Source organism: Mus caroli, unplaced genomic scaffold (assembly GCF_978045245.1).
Source record: "Mus caroli unplaced genomic scaffold, Mus_caroli_1 scaffold_18, whole genome shotgun sequence".
Classification (NCBI taxonomy): domain Eukaryota; kingdom Metazoa; phylum Chordata; class Mammalia; order Rodentia; family Muridae; genus Mus; species Mus caroli.
Genome location: NW_028227273.1, coordinates 58,592,564 through 58,610,447, shown reverse-complemented (window position 1 = coordinate 58,610,447; position 17,884 = coordinate 58,592,564). Strand labels below are relative to the sequence as shown.

General features: G+C 49.6%; 3 protein-coding genes across 3 annotated transcripts; 2 read left to right on the top strand and 1 right to left on the bottom strand.

Annotated features, from left to right (window-relative positions):
* Window positions 1-2,151: 2,151 nt before the first annotated feature.
* On the top strand, window positions 2,152-6,729 carry Ncr3 (natural cytotoxicity triggering receptor 3). Its single transcript, XM_085832665.1, is given in 4 exon segments — window positions 2,152-2,206; window positions 5,912-6,256; window positions 6,369-6,599; window positions 6,602-6,729. Coding segments are annotated over 4 exon segments (747 nt in total). The 5' UTR covers window positions 2,152-2,163.
* A 262-nt stretch (window positions 6,730-6,991) lies between these two features.
* Window positions 6,992-10,409, bottom strand: Lst1 (leukocyte specific transcript 1). Its single transcript, XM_021149963.3, has 4 exons — window positions 10,325-10,409; window positions 8,768-8,869; window positions 8,404-8,423; window positions 6,992-7,210 (listed from the first exon to the last, which is right to left on the bottom strand). The coding sequence occupies exons 1-4, from the start codon at window positions 10,356-10,358 to the stop codon at window positions 7,079-7,081; spliced, it is 288 nt and encodes a 95-aa protein (XP_021005622.1). The 5' UTR covers window positions 10,359-10,409; the 3' UTR covers window positions 6,992-7,078.
* A 3,758-nt stretch (window positions 10,410-14,167) lies between these two features.
* On the top strand, window positions 14,168-15,937 carry Ltb (lymphotoxin beta). Its single transcript, XM_021149885.2, has 3 exons — window positions 14,168-14,367; window positions 14,736-15,051; window positions 15,391-15,937. Exons 1-3 carry the CDS (start codon window positions 14,206-14,208, stop codon window positions 15,831-15,833), a joined length of 921 nt encoding a protein of 306 aa, XP_021005544.1. The 5' UTR covers window positions 14,168-14,205; the 3' UTR covers window positions 15,834-15,937.
* The last annotated feature ends 1,947 nt before the right edge of the window (window positions 15,938-17,884 follow it).

Sequence of the window (17,884 nt, the reverse complement as noted above, 5' to 3'; positions counted from 1 at the left end):
CAGAGGACCCAGGTTTGATTCCCAACACCCCTATGGCAGCTTACAACCGCCTCTAACTCTAGTCCCAGGACAGCCTATGCCCTCTTGTCTCTATAGACACCAGGCACACAGGTGACCTGACATCCATTTGGACAAAACACCCATACACATAAAACAAGAGACAAGACAAGAAAATACACTATTCATCTCAAACCAGAAGGCCATTGTACCTCCCTTCCCAAACCGTGTTCTCCTCACCTACTCTGCATGGGAACTAAGATCTTGGGAAGGGGAATTGAGGCCCTGTGGAGAAGCCAAAATGCTTCAGGTTCCCAGCAGGGGGCAGCACGAACCTGCCCATAGCACCCCGGACCCACACCCTCCACTTAGCTTCCTTAAGGAGAAGGCCTCGCCACAGCTCACTGGTGGCCAGATGCAGATGACCCAGTGAGGCCTTCCCAGGTGGTGTGGTTATCCTGGTGGCTGAGAGAGTAGCTTGGGAGGGAGCTAGCGCCGGAAGTGCTCCAAGCCAGCCTTCTTAACAATGAGACATTGCTTCTCCAACAGTCATGTGTCACTTCACAGTGGGAAGCAACTAGACAGTGTATCAACCTGTTACAGAACAGAGCCCCTCACAGACACAAGGAGGGAGAAAAATGCATTAGTTTCAAAGATGGGGTCAAGGGCTAGAAAAGATGGCTCAGCGGTTAAGAGCACGTGTTGCTCTTGCAGAGGATGGCTTCCATTTCCAGCACCTACAGTGTGGTTCACAGCCGTCTGGAACTCAAGTTCTGGAGGAAGATCTGATGCCCTTTTGTGACTTCCATGGGCACCAGGCATACACAGGGTGCACATGTAAACAGGCAGGCAAAACATTTCTTATTTAAAAAAATAAATCGAAAAAGAAAAAAAAAAAAAAAAACCCTAAACCTAAGAAAGATTGTGGTAGCGAGATTGCTCAGTGGATAAAGGCCCTTGCCACCAAAACCGATCGATGACCTGGCTTCTGTTCTTGGGACCCATATGGTAGAAAGAGGACCCACTCCCACAGGTTCTCTTCTGACTCCACACACATGCTCTGACATGCATGCCTGGGTAGACATTTGTACAAATAAGCGTACAAAAATCGGGAGAGAATAAAAGGATCCGGAGGATGGATGGTGAGGCTGAGCCCATGTCACGAATGGCATGCTACAATTTAGGCCTCTCTTCCAGGTGCTTTTTCATCTCCTGGGGTCTGTAAAGTACAAACTCTGGCATAAAGGCACCCATGTGACCCGCTGTTACACCACTTGTGCCCATGAACAACATTTCCTGTGACTCACACTTTGTAGATTCTCAATAAATGTGTTAAGTAGGCTGACTGTGGTGGCACACACCTTTGATCCCAGCATTCAGGAGGCAGAGACAGATGGATCTCTTTGAGTTCGAGGCCAGCCTGGTCTACAGAGTGAGTTCCGGGACAACCGGAGCTACAAAGAGAGACCCAGTCTCGAAAAACAAAACAAACAAACAAAAAGGCAGCTAAACAGCAGCTAAAATAACAAAGGAATGGATTGCTCATGAATAAGACTGTGAAGAAGGCACAGTAAAGTAGGTTCTGCTGGGAATGCTCCTTTCCAGGAGATAGGAAAATGAAAACTCAGACATATCCGTTGATAGCTCTAACTCCTCTGTCAACACTGCTGGGGGAAGAGGTCCAACCCGCACAGATGAAGCATCCAGACACTGTCCTTGGTAACATCATTACCACCACCAGCAGCTTGCTGCCCAGAGGGAAAGGCAGACTGGGGAGGCTCGGAGGTAATGGACCCGGGCATAGCTGGACAGGGGAAGGAGCCTAGTCTCTCAGCTGGAGGGTGTTAGAGGTTTGTTCTGGGTGAAGGTCTGGTCTTAAACCTCAGAAGTGAGAGAACCACATCCTGGTCTCACCTACCCCATCTTATAAAAAATCAGACATGAGGACATCCTGTCCTTCTATGCCACCTGTCCACTAGCTGCCTCCAGAGAGCCTCAGGCATGTCCATCGGTGCCATCTTTTCTCCTTAGCAGGACATGCCTATGATGCCCAAAATCCCACACAGCAGAGGTTCTTGGCAAGTCACATGTGAGTCCTACTTGCCGGTAGTCGTTCCTCTACTTAGACCTCACTGCTGAAGTCTGTTCGCCTCACCAACAGGAGACATGGCCAAGGTGCTTCTGGTCATCTTCATCATGGTTTATCCAGGTGACTGGGTGTTTGCTCAGGAACCAGGGCGTGGGGACAGGAGAAGGAGGAAAGGAAGACATGGGATTTAGATGCTCCAGTGGGTGTCTGGTGGGAACCCTGAGGGTGCAGAAAGCACTTCACAACACTGTCTCCTGTGGTCTCTTCCAGAAGCCAGACCTACTAGGTTGCCTGCAGCCCAGAAGGACATTTTTTTTAAAGATTTATTTATTTTAAGTATATGAGTACACTGTAGCTGTGCAGATGGTTGTGAGCCTTCATGTAGTTGTTGGGAGTTGAATTTAGGACCTCTGCTTGCTCTAGTCAACCCAGATCACTCCAACCCAAAGTTTTATTTATTATTATTATAGACACACCAGAAGAGGGCATTAGATCTCATTATAGGTGGTTATGAGCCACCATGTAGTTGCTGGGATTTGAACTCAGGACCTTCAGAAGAGCAGTCAGTGCTCTTACCCGCTGAGCCATCTCACCAGCCCTATTGGTGTTATTTTTGCTCGCTTGGTTTTGTTTTTGTTTTTTTTGGTTTTTGTTTGGTTTTTCAAGACAGGAGTTCTCTGTGTAGCCCTGGATGTCTTGGAACTCACTCTGTAGACCAGGTTGGCCTCGAACTTAGAAATCCCCCTGACTCTGCCTCCCAAGTGCTGGGATTAAAAGCGTGCGACACCACTGCCCGGCTGCTTGCTTGTTTTTGAGACAGGGTCTCGGTAGCTTAGGCTGATCTTAAACTCATATATAGGCAAGGATGACCTTGAACTGGTTCTCCCAAGCTCACCTTTCAAGAGCTAGGATACAGTGGTGCACCACTTTGCATGGTGCTGGGGATCAAAGCCAGGGCTTCCTGAATGCTACCAGGTGAGTTATATCCCGTAGCCCTGGCTGTGTAGCCCAGCTTGGCCCAGAACGTTCAATCCTCTTCCCCTAGCCTCCAGAGTGCTGAGAGATCAGGCTTGGACTAATACACTCAGCTGATTTTCTTTCTTTAACATTTTTAATTTTGGCTGGGCAGTGGTGGCGCATGCCTTTAATCCCGGCACTTGGGAGGCAGAGGCAAGCAGATTTCTGAGTTCAAGGCCAGCCTGGTCTACAGAGTGAGTTCCAGGACAGCCAGGGCTACACAGAGAAACCCTGTCTCATAAAAACAAAAACAGGGCTGGTGAGATGGCTCAGTGGGTAAGAGCACTGATTGCTCTCCCGAAGGTCCTGAGTTCAAATCCCAGCAACTACATGGTGGCTCACAACCACCCATAATGAGCTCTGATGCCTTCTTCTGGTGCGTCCGAAGACAACTACAGTGTACTTATGTATAATGATAAATAAATCTTTAAAAAAAGAAAGTTTAATTCACTGAGTAAGAGGTCTGTTAGATTATTGAGTTTATTAGGAGGATACAGGTACGTAATTATGAGTTGAGAGAAATAATATGGAAGTGTAAGCTGAATAAACCCTTTCCTCCCCAACTTGCTTTCCTCCCCAACTTGCTTCTTGGTCGTGATGTTTGTGCAGGAATAGAAACCCTGACTAAGACAACTCCCAACACCGGTATAGTGGCTAGCAACCATTTGTAACTCTAGTTCTCGGGGCGATCTGACACCCTCTTCTGCCCTCCACAGCCAATAGGCAGGCATATGATGCACAGACATACATGTAGGTAAAACACCCATACATATAAAAATATTTTCAATTAAAAAAAATCTCAAAAAAAAATAGACACTATGTAGCCTAGGGTGACCTTGAACTCCTGATCCTCCTGCCTCTATCTCCCGAGTGCTGGGATTATAGGTATAAGCCCCACACCTAGCTACTATAATTTTGAGGGGTTGATTTGAGACAGAGCCTCTCTATGCAGCCGTGGCTGTTCTGGAACTTGCTATGAAAAGTCCGAGAACAGGCTCAGGCTGGCCTCAAACTCACAGAGATCCTCCTGCTTCTGCCGGCCTGAGTGCTGGGACTGAAGGCATACACCATCATGCCTAGCCTGCTACTATTTTATTTTATGTGCATGAGAGTTTTGCTTGCGTTAATGTCTGTATATCACATGTATGCCTGGTGCCCTTGGAGATCAGACAGCAGAAGAGGGTTTTAGAGCCTTTGGAACTGGAGTTATAGATAATTGTGAGCCTCTTTGTCAGTACTAGGAACAGGACCTGGATCCTGTGGAAGGTCACCTTGGTCTCTCCAGTCCCTTCTATAAAGCCTTAACAAATGGTCCAGGATGGTGACCGTATTTCTAGCTACTTAAGTGACTGAGGCAGGAGAATGGGTTGGGTCCGGAGGTATTATAACAAGACTCTAGCTTTAAAAAAAAAGAAAGAAAGACAGACAGACAGACAGAAAGCAAGCAAGCAAGCAAGCAAGCAAGCAAAGCCAGCCAGGTGCTGGTGGTGCCCAACTCTAAGCCCAGAGGCATTACAGTTCCTGTGAGTCAACACTAGCTCATATAATGAGTCCCAGGCCTACATGGTGAGACCCTGTCTCACACAAACGGCTTTTCAGATCATTTCAATACACTTTCAAGTTTGAGAACCACTGCCTTTGAATGACCAGTAAATGTACCTAGTTTTTTTTTTTTTTAATGAATTGCAGACTCTAACAATTGGTTTACTTCATCAGCGTGGGCGTGTTAGAGCTCTCAGCCAACTACAGCCGTGTCTTCCCTCGGAAATTTATGCTGTTAAGGCTCTAATGAGAACCAGTATTGATACGAGAAGTTCCTGGCCAGCCTGTGCTACGTAGTGAAGGTCAGGGTTAAAAAGAGACTGGGCTGGGGGTGTGGCACAGTGGTAGGGTGTTTGCCCATCATGTAGAAAGCCCTGGGCTGAACCCCAGGCATTGCATCAGCCGGCCATGGTAACACATCCTGTAGCCGGGTACTCGGAAGACGCAGAAATTCAAGGTGATCCTCAGCTGTGTGATGATTTCAAGGCCAACCTTGGGCATACAAAACTCTATTTTTTAAAAAAAAAAGGAGGGGGAGTGCAGAGATGGCTCAGAAGTTAGGGACACTGGCTGCTCTCCTAGAGTGCCCAGGTTCAGTCCCCAGCACCCACATGGCGGCTCACAACCATCTGAACCCATTCCAGTTCCAGGGGACCCAGTACGCTCTGTAGATACAAACATACACGCAGCCAAAGCACCCATACACATGTAATAAAATACTTTCTTAACTGTGGGAAAGGCAACCAAAGTGTCTATAATAATTTATAGAATGTAGCCAAGATTTGAGCTTCAGGTGTGAACCTGAAGCTGGGGATGTGGTTCATTGGTAGAGGTAGTTGCTAATATTCATCAGGTCTGGACTAAAGCCCTAATACAGCCAAGGCCAAAATCAAAGCAAAACAAAACAACGCCCACCACAGTAATAATACTTAGAGCTGCGTGACAGTAATAATACCTAGAGCTGCGCGACCGGGAAGTTAACTCACGGAGGCAGCTACACTCATTCATGAGCGCTAAGTGTATTGCGGGGATCGAGTTGGCCAAAATGGGTCTGTAGAGAAGGTGGCTGTGTATGCGAGGGAGTCAGTGTGTAAAAGAATTTAAAAACTAAACAATTAGATTGGTGAAAAGCAAAGGTTGTTTAAACTCCTGGGTGTTGGTCCTGACAGCCCTTCCCCCATACCATGGGGAAGGAGAGCTATGGAGACCACTTTTCTTTTTGGAGTAACCGAGTAAGTGTTCTCTGGATATTTGCTTTCTTCCCAGGATCCTGTGCTCTCTGGGTGTCTCAGCCCCCTGAGACTCCTGTGCAGAAGGACACTACTGCCTCCCTGCCCTGCCCCTTCAATGCCATCCGAGGAAAACCGGCCACTGGCTCTGTCACATGGTACCAAGACAAAGTGACCCTGGGGATGGAGTTGAGCAACGTGACTCCGGGGTTCGGAGGCCGCTTGGTCTCCTTTTCTGTTTCTCAGTTCATTAGGGACCACAAGGCAGGGCTGCTCATACAGGACACCCAAAGCTATGATGCTGGAATCTATGTGTGCAGGGTGGAGGTGCTAGGCCTGGGCGTCAGAACGGGAGATGGGACTTGGCTGCTGGTGGAGAAAGGTGAGGTGGTGGGAGACCCCCCCAAGATGCAGTGTTCCTGGGAGTTAGGGATGGTCCCCTGCTCTGAGCTCCCAAACTCCTTCCTCTCCACCATTTCCATGTCCTGCTGTAGGGCCTCCTCAGCAAGCCTCCAACACAGAGCAAGAGGCTCACACAAGTATCCTCCTCCGGGCTGGATTCTATGCCCTCAGCTTTCTCTCTGTGGCCACGGGCAGTACCATCTATTACCAGGGCAAATGTGAGTTGCTGAGCAGGGGCAAGGGAGCAGAAATGGGAGGGGACAGATTACAAGAGGAGAGGAGAGCTTCAGGCCTGTAACTCTGAGCAGCCCCTGCTATTTCTCCTAGGTCCCTGTCACATGGAAAACATGGCCACTCCTCCGGCAGCCTCTGAGAAGTGATTCTAAATCTCAATGATCCAGCACTCTCAGGAGGCCAGCAATAAGTCCTTACCCGCTCCTCTCTCCTACTTAGGACTCTCATATTTTCTTCATTCTCCAGTCTCTCTCTCTCTCTCTCTCTCTCTCTCTCTCTCTCTCTCTCTCTCTTTCTCTCACACATATACACACACACACACACACACACCTCCACTTTAGCTCTCCCTTCCTACCCGGGGACCACAAGCTGTTTACTGGCTTTCAGAAGAGCCCTTGCTTGGTGACCACTGACCCCCTTCCCCCCGCCCCTGCCCGCAGGTGGGAGGGTGAGCCATGGGCTGGACACATATAGAGAAGCCTGATGCAGAAGTGGGGAACCAGACTTTACTAGATAAACATAGTGTGACTGAGCACGCACCCAGGGCGAGGAGAGCTTTTGGGGGCACTCAAGTGGGTGTGCTCCTGGCGATGCAGGCATAGTCAGTGCTGGGGTCTTCTTTCATGTCTGCGATAATACTACTGGACACTGGCAGCTGCTGGAGAGATGCATAGTGGGGCTCCTGCCCTGAGACCTGGGCCTGGCAGTACAGAGGATGATGTGAGAACCAGGGGTACCACCACACATCCTTCCCCAGCCTGGCCGCAGCTCCCACCTGTCTTTCTCCCTGTGTCTTCACTCTTTTTTTCTCAGTTTCTCCTCTTTATATCTCTTGAACCTGTTTTCGCTTACTTTCCCTCTTTCTTTGTTTCTATATAAGTGTGTCTGCCTGTGTTTTATAGGCCTTAAGTGGATGTTTGGACATCAACTTTCCAACTGTTTCTACACATTATTTCTATCTATCCATCTATATATTTTGAGACAAGGTCTCTCACTAAAACTGGAGTTTGTCATTTCCACTAGGCTGGTTGGCCAGAGAGCCCCTAGGGCTTGCCTATCTGTACCCCACAGTACTGGGGTTCCAGGCACAAGGTACCATGCCTGACTACAGCAAATACTTTCTCAGAACCTCCTCTCTCCTTCACCTGTAGCTGTCTTCAGACACTCCAGAAGAGGGCATCGGATCCCCTTACAGATGGTTGTGAGCCACCATGTGGTTGCTGGGAATTGAACTCAGGGCCTCTGCAAGCACAGTCAGTGCTCTTAACCGCTGAGCCATCTCTCCAAGCCCCAAACTCCCTCTTCTATTGAGACAGGGTCTCATGTAGCTCAGGGTGACCTTCAACTTAATATGTAGTGAAGGACAGACTCCCTGCCTCTATGTGGGATTTCAGTTACATGCCAGCGCTTTGGTTTTATGCTGCGCTGGGAAACAAACACAGTTCTACACCCGCTGGATAAGGACTGTTAACTAAACCACACTGCTAGTCACGCCCACGCCCCACCCACTTTGCCTTTTTTTTTGTTGTTGTTGTTGTTTTTTGTTTTTTTAATTTCCTCTCTCACCTCCTCCTCTCTACGTCCTTCTGGAGTGATTTATATTCTTATAAACACACCATTCCCTCCCTCTCTTCTGGTTGCCTCTTTTTCTGCCTCTTTCATTTTCTCGTTCCTGCTACTTCCTCTTCCTTTTTCTCTCGGCTCCACCCCTTCATCCCAGCCCCACTCCCTACGTGGGTTTCCCTCGTCCCCTCACCCCCTGCCCGCACACCCTCCCATCTCCAGCCCCCCTCCCTCGCCCACTTTGCCCCGAGCCGCCACTTCCTTCCCCCGCCCCTTCATCCGCTCCACCCCTCACCCTTCCCCCTTGTCTCCTCGTCCCCCTAGACTCACATTCCTTTCCAGTCTCTTCACTAGAAGAAAAAAAAAATGGTTCAGTAAGACCCCTTCCCTGACCCCCCCCGCCAGAATGGCACCCCACATTGGCTCATCCATCCTAGGACAGCACCTCACATTGGATCTGCTATCTCAGAATAGCACCTCGCCCCAGGCCCCCAACGCCAGAGCAGCAGGTCTCCACTCCAGAACTGCCTTCCACAACACACCTACTGGGCCCCCACCCCTCCTCGCTCGGGGTTGCCATAGGAACCACAGCCAAAACCTGGGTCTTTTGGACAACTCTGGCCTTTTCTACCCCCAAGCAGTAGGAAGGGTGTGGAGGGCAAGCTGTGGGTGACCGAGATGCTCTAGGGCTTACCTCTCTGACTGAACCGGCACAGGCAGGTGAACAGGATGATGACAAGCAGGAGGAGGAGCCCTCCCAGTCCCAGGCTCCCATAGAGCAGGTAATCGAATTTATCTGGAAGGAGTATCTCTGAGAGGGTTTTTTTGTTTGTTTTGTTTTGTTTTGTTTTTTGTTTTGTTTTGTTTTTTTGAAAGGAGAGAGCATCAGTTGAGAAAATGGCTCCATACAATTGGGCTGTAGGCAAGCTTATAGAAGAACATTTTCTTTCTTTCTTTTTAATTAGGTATTTTCCTCATTTACATTTCCAATGCTATCCCAAAAGTCCCCCCATACCCTCCCTCCCACTCCCCTACTCACCCACTCCCACTTCTTGGCCCTGGTGTTCCCCTGTACTGGGGCATATAAAGTTTGCAAGTCCAATGGGCCTCTCTTTCCAGTGATGGCCGACTAGGCCATCTGAGAGATTTTTTTTCCCACCAATTTCCCAACCCCCTGGTTAAATGTAAGTTTCCCGGCTTCCTATATTTTTCCTGAGTCCCCCTCCCCCCTTTTTATTTTATCCTGTCTTCCTCTCCCGGATCAATCCTGTTTTCTATTTTTTTGACCATTTCATACATATATAAAAAGTCTCTTGGTCATTTCTACCCCAAAGCCCTTTCTCCCTCTCCCAGCTCCCAACCCATGTCTCTCCCACCTTTCTGTCTCTTTATGTTGACAGTCTCATGTATCCTAGGAGGCCTCAGGATTCTCCTAGTAGCTTGAATTTCTGATCCTCACACCCCTGTGTCTTAAGTGCTAGCTTGGCAAGAGTGTACTACCATGGCTGTTTTATGTGGCTCTGGGGTCAAAGCCAGGACCCTGCTATCCTCTCACAGTTTAAAATACAGGAAAATATACTCTAGGAGATTGGGGGGGGGTGTTGTATTTTTGTATTAGTTTTTGTTTGCTTGTTTTATTTTGTTTTTAGAGACAGGGTTTCTCTGTGGAGCTCTGGCTGTCCTGGAACTCACTCTGTAGAACAGGCTGGTCTTGATCTCACACACGGAGATCCTCCCAACCCCTCCTGCCCTCTTGCTCCCTCACCCCCACCCCCCACTCTGGGATTAAAGGTGTGCACCACCACTGCCTGGCTTTTTTTTTTTTTTTTTTTTTTCTTTCTGCAGTATCTTCTATAGTTTAGGCTGCTTCCAAATTCCCTGAAGCCTCATACAGAGACAAGTCATGTCCTTGATTTCTGGTCCTTCGGACCACCCACCTCTCTGGTGCTGGGATTACAGGAGGCACTATAACCCAGGGTTTCGTGCCTACACATTCATTACCCAGACACAACTTAACCATTACCCAGACTTCAACTTCTCACTTCCTCTAGAGTTTCACCTACCAGGTTATCTCTCCTGACTCTATGCTCACTCCCTACTGTTTCCGGGTCTCAGGAGGCCCCTCTCCCACCTGTACTGCCTCGTTCTGAGGGCTTCTGACCACCTCTCCCAATCCTGAACCCTGCTTTTCTGCCCTCACTCTCCAGCCCTCACGTCCCTCCCCTTGCCGAACGGAGGGGTCCCTACTTACTGGTTTTGCAGTTGTCACCAGATCCCATTGTCATCAGACATAGTCCAGGGACTGAGAACAGGCCTGAAGGTCAAGAGTAAACTAATCCCTCTTCTGCTGGGCTTAATAGCTTGGGTTAGTCACGTGACCCCAAGTTCCCCATCTCTGAGGCAAGGGGTCCCTTTACAATCCTCATCCTCACTGGGCTGGGGATTTTATGTTTGTCTTTTTTTCTTTCTTTCTTTTTTCTGTCTTTCTTTCTTTTTTTTTTTTTTTTTTTTTTGGTTTTTTGGTTTTTTGGATTTTTTTCTAGACAGGGTTTCTCTGTGTAGCCCTGACTGTCCTGGAACTCACTCTGAGACCAGGCTGGTCTCAAACTCAGAAATCCACCTGCCTCTACCTCCTGAGTGCTGGGATTAAAGGCGTGTGCCACCACTGCCTGGCTTATGTTTGTCTTAACATATTGTGGTACCCATTTTCCAGGCCAGGAGCCCGAGATTTTAACAAGGAAAGCCCAACGCAGTCCTATTCGTAGGGATGGATCTCTGTGAGTTCAAGCACAGCCAGAGCTACACAGTGAGACCCTGTCTCAAGAAGCGAACAAAAACCGGGCGTGGTGGCGCACACCTTTAATCCCAGCACTCAGGAGGCAGAGGCAGGCGGATTTCTGAGTTCGAGGCCAGCCTGGTCTACAGAGTGAGTTCCAGGACAGTCAGGGCTATACAGAGAAACCCTGTCTTGAAAAAAACCAAAATAAATAAATAAATAAATAAAGCAATTAGACAAAACTCTAACAAGACTCCAGCCTGCACTGCGGCTGAAGCGGGTTTCTCTCCAGCCTGCTTTGATATTCTAGGTACATAAAAAAACAACAAACAAACAAACAAACAAAAAACAAAACAAAACAAAAAAACCATGGGCAGTTCTTAGAGCAAAGACAAAGTAATCAAACGAAGTAGTAAACAAGGAGATCACACAGGGTAATAATTAAGTAAAAAACTAAACAAAGCCCCATGGTCCCTGTTTCTAATATTCTTATCTGAGCCTACTTCCTTGTCCAAGCCCAGTGACAAGCCAAATTCCTAGAATCGGCACCAAAAGCTCTCAGAGCTCTCAATGTGTGTGTGTGTGTGTGTGTGTGGTGTGTATTATATAATTTGTTTTTATTTTAAATTATATTTGTGTCCATGTATGTATACAAACTTGAATGCAAATACCATCAGAAACCAGAAGAGGGCGTTGGATCCCCTTGAGCTGAAGCTATAGGTTACCTGACTAAGGTGCTGGAACCTGAACTCAGGCCCTCTGCATGAGCTGCAAGTGCTCTTAACTGCTGAACCATTTCTTCAGGCCCCATAAGCATAGTCTTAGCACCTAGATCATTGGTTCTCAACCCATGGGTCCCGACCCCACCACACCTCAGACATCCTGCATTTGAGGCATTGACACTATGATTTGTAACAGTTGCAAAACCACAGTTATGAAGTAGCAACAAGGTAACTTTATGGCTGGGGGGTCAGCACAACATGAGGGACTGTATTAAAGCTTTGCAGCAGCATCAGGAAGTTTGAGAACCACTGACCTAGATCTACAAGCAACACTTTGCTGAGTCACATGCCTCCCCCTCCTTTGTTTGTTCGGTTTTGTTTAAGATTTATTTATTATTATATCTAAGTACACTGTAGCTGTCCTCAGACACACTAGAAGAAGGTGTCAGATCTCATTACAGATGGTTGTGAGCCACCATGTGGTTGCTGGGATTTGAACTCAGGACCTTCAGAAGAACAGTCAGTGTTCTTAACCACTGAGCCATTTCTCCAGCCCCTTTGTTTGTTTGTTTGTTTGTTTTTTATTTATTTATTTATTTATTTATTTATTTATTTATTATATGTAAGTACACTGTAGCTGTCTTCAGACACTCCAGAAGAGAGAGTCAGATTTCGTTACAGATGGTTGTGAGTCACCATGTGGTTGCTGGGATTTGAACTCTGGACCTTCGGAAGAGCAGTCGGGTGCTCTTAACTGCCTAGCCATCTCTCCAGCCCTGGTTGGTTTTTGTTTGTTTGTTTGTTTTTGTTTTTTCAAGACAGGGTTTCTCTGTATAGTCCTGGCTGTCCTGGAACTCACTCTGTAGACCAGGCTGGCCTCGAACTCAGAAATCCACCTGCCTCTGCCTCCCAAGTGCTGGGATTAAAGGCGTGGGCCACCACTGCCCTTTGTTTGTTTTCAAGACCAGGTTTTTTTCTCTCTGTGTAGCCCTGGCTGTCCTGGAATGTGCTCTGTAGACCAGGCTGGCCTTGAACTCGGATCAGTCCGCCTTTGCCTCCTAAGTGAATGCATGTTGGTTCCTTCTTTCCTTCCTGAGACAGGTTCTTATGCATCCCAACCTGGCCTCACCCTTGCCAACTAGTGAAGGATGACCATGGATTTCCGACGGTTCTGCTGGGATTACAGCCCCGCAGCACCAGGCCTGCTGGATTTCGTGCTGGGGACAAAGCCAGGGCCCTGGGCATGCAGGGCCAGTGTTCTCCCATGAACCACAGCCCTGGGCTACTTCTCATATCTTTCCAGGTTGTGGCTATTACCTCATGTTACTGCGGAATTGCTCAAGTTAGTCTTTGTTTCCTCTTTTTTTTTTTTTTCCCCTTGCCTCAGGAAGACAAAATTTATATCTAGTAAAATGTATGAAGCTGGAATTAGTTCTGTTTTGCCTGTTACAGAATCAAACCTAGTAGCCAAGTGCCCTGTCAGGGAACTCTACTGCTATCCCAGCACTGCCTTTTCGTCTCTCTGGGCCTCAGCGTCTTCTTAGGGCTTTCCCATGGAGACGAAGCGGCTAGTGTAATAAAGACTGTAGTTTAGTGGCTAGCACATTCTTGGTGCCGTTGGTCGGCCAGCTGTATTCTACTAGTATTGGTGTTGGTAATGTTTTCCAAACGAGTTGTCTGGTCTGGGACATAGAGACTGCAAGGTCACCAGGAAGGGGACATGGCCTGAAACCTCTGTCCACCTTCCTCCGACCTGCTCTTCCCTATGCTCCAATCAGCTGCCCCTCGGGTGCCATTAATTCGGTTCCTGATGTTCATTGAAGTCAACAAATTGCTCATTCATTCATTCATACATTCATCTGCCCTGTCCCTCATTTATAAGTAGTTGATGCTTCCTAATGGAGGAGGCTCATTCTAGACGGACTCCCTTGAGGTGGAGTGTGCCTCTGCATTGCTTTATCAGGAGAGAGAGAGAGAGAGAGAGAGAGAGAGAGAGAGAGAGGCTGAGCCCCCTTCATAAAGCCATAACCACTGCGGACCCACTTAATTCCGCCTTTCCCATCTGGTTTTAGAGACTGAAACAGGAAGAAGTCAGCCAGTGTGGGGGGAGGGCCGTATCAGGGACGCAGACACACAGCAGACCCTTGTTGGCCTCCCACTCCATCTCCTCACCCCCGTGTGTGTGTGTGTGTGTGTGTGTGTGTGTGTGTGTGTGTGCATGCATGTGTGCAGGTGCGTGTGTCTTTGCAGCCCTCTCTCCAGCACTGTAAGTTCCAGAAGCATGAAGAACACACGAGATACCTGGAGTCCTACCTGGCCATTACAACCTTGTTTGTTGCCTGGCCTTCTGCAAGCTCCCTTCCTTCCCTGGGCTTCATCTTCCCTCCCTGCCAAGCCCCTCTTCATTTTTACCTTGAAAACCTCTCTCTACCCCATCTCCTTCCCCAGTTCAGAGAACCCAGGCATCCAGCCACCCAACCCCGGCCCCAGCGCTGGGTAAACAGGAAGCTGGGTGAGGGGAGGAAGGGTGTTCGGAAAGTCCCGGGCAGGGGGCAGGTGTGTGGGTCTGCGGGGGTGGGGGGGTCTACCCCTGAGGTATGAAAGCCCCTGCCCCGGTCCTAGTTCTGAGTCTGGATGGGGACACGGGGACTGCAGGGCCTGGGTGGGAGACCCCAGGGGAGGGGCTGCCTCTTGCTGGCTGTGGCAGGAGCTACTTCCCTGGTGACCCTGTTGTTGGCAGTGCCTATCACTGTCCTGGCTGTGCTGGCCTTGGTGCCGCAGGATCAGGGACGTCGGGTGAGTGGCTGCAACGGGCGCCAGAGGGCTGCCTCTTGTGACTGTTATTTACTTATGGCTGTGCTTCTGTCCACTGCGCTCAGCTGGCTGCTCTCCCCAAAGGGAATGTCTGGTCTGTCTTTGCCTACTCTCCAGGCAATCCTACCCTGAATTTTCAAGCCCCTTCCTGGTTGGCTTCTTTTCCAGGTAACACTGCGCTTGTGTCTCTCTGCCTGCTAACATCAGCTTTGTTTGTTCTTCTAGCAAGATGCAGTCTAGGGAGGACACTGCGGGCCTAGGCCTTGGGGCTGGGCTCTACGGTGGGAGGGGTGGAGTTGCCATTAGCCAAATCTGACCTCTGGGCACTCTAACCCTACCTACCCATCCAGGTTGAGAAGATCATTGGCTCAGGAGCACAGGCTCAGAAAAGACTGGATGACAGCAAACCGTTGTGCATCTTGCCCTCACCCTCTAGCCTCTCAGAGACTCCTGATCCCCGTCTGCATCCTCAGAGATCCTATGCTTCCAGGAATCTAGGCTCCACATCCCAGGGCCCTGTTGCGCAGTCCTCTCGGGAGGTATCTGCGTGGATGACCATCCTGTCTCCAGCTGCGGATTCTACACCAGATCCAGGGGTTCAACAGCTGCCAAAGGGGGAACCAGAAACTGACCTCAACCCTGAGCTCCCTGCTGCCCACCTCATAGGTAAGCAAGCATCTGGTAGACCCGTAGAGTGCTGGCTATGCACCCCCACAGTAAGCAAGAGTCCTTTGACTCTGCTATGACACTACTGGTACTTTCCCAACTCCTCCACCACCAACTTCTCCCTCAGTATGACTGCTCAGGAAACAGGTAAAAACCGGTAGGGATCTTGCCACTTTAGTCCCCTCGGGTGATAGATAGCACCGTTATTCCTGCCCCTCCCCGCTAAGTACCACAGAAGGAGGAAGACCCCGCCCCTCCGCTCCAGGTCCCTGCTCATCCTGCCCGGGTCTCCGACCTAGAGATCACGGCCCGAGCGCTCACGCGTGTCCCTTTCTGCAGGCGCTTGGATGAGTGGGCAAGGGCTCAGCTGGGAGGCGAGCCAAGAAGAAGCGTTTCTGAGGAGCGGCGCGCAGTTCTCCCCCACCCACGGGCTGGCGCTGCCACAGGACGGCGTCTATTACCTCTACTGCCACGTCGGGTACAGGGGCAGGACGCCCCCTGCCGGCCGAAGCCGTGCTCGCTCGCTCACGCTGCGCAGCGCCCTGTACCGCGCGGGGGGCGCCTACGGGCGAGGCTCCCCCGAGTTGCTGCTGGAGGGCGCGGAGACCGTCACCCCTGTTGTGGACCCCATCGGGTACGGGTCTTTATGGTACACGAGCGTGGGGTTCGGCGGCCTGGCACAGCTCCGGAGCGGCGAGAGGGTCTACGTCAACATCAGTCACCCCGACATGGTGGACTACAGGAGAGGGAAGACCTTCTTCGGGGCGGTGATGGTGGGGTGACAGCCATCTGCATTCATTCCTGGAGGATCGACTGACGGTGCGAATCGTGATGTCCGGGACCCGGACAGTCCCGAGCGGCCGGGGGCGTGGCGGGGGGGGGGACGACACACGGCGGAATGTAGGACATGAATTTTGAAAATAAAGAATGTAAACTATGCCAGCCCGTGCCAGTGTCTTCACGGAAATGCAGACGTGGTTTTTGATTCTGGGACACGTGCAGGTGTGGCTGACCCAGCTTTGAACTGTGGACACCTGTTGCACCCATGTCCTGACTCTAAGACCAGGGCTCCAAGAGGGCGGAAGAAGGGACAATTAAACCCTGAGACTTTTGCCAGCATCCTGATTGCCAGGATGCTGACAGTTTAGGGAGGTTGGTTGAGGTTTATTAGCAGCTGCGGGTCGGTCAAAGAAAAAACGAAAGGAAAGATATTAGACTCACGGATTTTCCTAATTCCTTTCTGTCCTCTATCCTTATTTCTCTCCTGTCTAGTGCTAGGGGGCGAAACCAGGGAGATAAAGGGTGGGAGAAAGAACCCACAAAGTAGCAAAGACCTGGTCCCCACAAGATCCCCTCACATACACCCTTGCTCCTGGCTTCTGCCTCTGTGAGGAGGAGCCGACAGGAGAAGGTAGGCAGGATTCATTCCCAGAGAGAAAAACTACAAAGACTGTGGAACAAAGCTCCGTGGGTTGGGCCCATCAGTTCATCACTGCTGGCTGCCTGATAGGTTATATGTATGTAGTATGTATGTAATGTATGTATGTATGTATGGATGGATGCTCTATCTATCATCTATCATTCTATCTATCTATCTATCTATCTATCATTCTATCTATCATTCTATCTATCTATCTATCATTCTATCTATCTATCTATAGTCCGGGTCTCATATATAGTCCTGGGTCACCTGGAACTCTCCAGGGCTGGGGCTAAAGGCGTGGACCACCACGGGTTCTGACAGCCCTTCTTTAAGGGGCAGCAGGTCAGTCGCAAGCACGTTAAGGGGCAGACTAATGAAGAAAGCAAAGGAGCTGAAAAATGGCAGGGGTGGGGTGGGGGAGGGGATTGTGTCCGAGGAGGAGGAGTTCCAGGAGGAAGCCGATGCCCTGGGGTCCTTTCTAGAAATGGAATGTCTTCACCTTTGGTTCACACAAAGTTGGGCAAGTGGGAGGTCCCTAAGATGAGTAACAGCAGGTCATCCCCCCTCCCCACGCCATGGCTGGAGGAGGCAGAGGGGAACCCAGGCACTATCTAGGTCACCCCAGTGGGTCACCCCCCTACCCCCCACCCCACCCCCGCAGCATACCATGTGGTTGGTTTTTCCCTCTCGGGTGCAGGAAGGCCCAACCAACAAAGAGCCCACTGGGGTTCCAGTTCCATTTTCTCTTCTCTTCTCTTCTCTTTTTTAAAAAGATTTATTGATTATATGCAAGTACACTGTAGCTGTCTTCAGACACTCCAGAAGAGTCAGATCTCGTTACGGATGGTTGTGAGCCACCATGTGGTTGCTGGGATTTGAACTCAGGACCTTTGGAAGAGCAGTTGGTGCTCTTAACCACTGAGCCATCTCTCCAGCCCTTTCTCTTCTCTTCTCTTCTCTTCTCTTCTCTTCTCTTCTCTTCTCTTCTCTTCTCTTCTCTTCTCTTCTCTTCTCTTCTCTTCTCTTCTCTTCTCTCCTCTCCTTTCCCTTCCCTTCCTTTCCTCTTCTTTTCTCTGTTCTTTTCTTTTTTCTTTCTTCCTTCTTTCCCTTTTTCTCCTCCTCCTCCCCCTCCTCTTCCTCCTCTTCTTCCTTCTCTTCATCTCTCTCCTCTTCCTTCTCCCACTGACCTTGAAGCCCTCAACAATTTACCTGCCCCTACCTCCTAAGCGTTGGGATTAAAGGCATGGCTACACACCCACTCCTTATGTGCTTTGGACCTTCTGCACAGAGCCTTCCAGTGGGGTGAGAGGGTGACCAATTTTGGCTAAAGTCTAGTCAGGCTTCAGAATCTTCTATACCTAGTCATTGCCTTCCTTGTAAAACCTAGTTTTCGTGAAAAGCCCCATTCAG

Bases quoted from the DNA above. Each gene is read 5' to 3' on its own strand.
- Lst1 (XM_021149963.3), bottom strand. From the start codon at position 10,358: ATGACAATGGGATCTGGTGACAACTGCAAAACCA. The intron at 8,870-10,324 runs GTAAGTAGGGAC...TACTCCTTCCAG, and splicing joins TGGTGACAACTGCAAAACCA to ATAAATTCGATTACCTGCTC. The intron at 8,424-8,767 runs GTAAGCCCTAGA...TTTTTCTTCTAG, and splicing joins GTGCCGGTTCAGTCAGAGAG to TGAAGAGACTGGAAAGGAAT.
- Ltb (XM_021149885.2), top strand. From the start codon at position 14,206: ATGGGGACACGGGGACTGCAGGGCCTGGGTGGGAGACCCCAGGGGAGG. The intron at 14,368-14,735 runs GTGAGTGGCTGC...CTACCCATCCAG, and splicing joins CGCAGGATCAGGGACGTCGG to GTTGAGAAGATCATTGGCTC. The intron at 15,052-15,390 runs GTAAGCAAGCAT...CCCTTTCTGCAG, and splicing joins CCCTGCTGCCCACCTCATAG to GCGCTTGGATGAGTGGGCAA.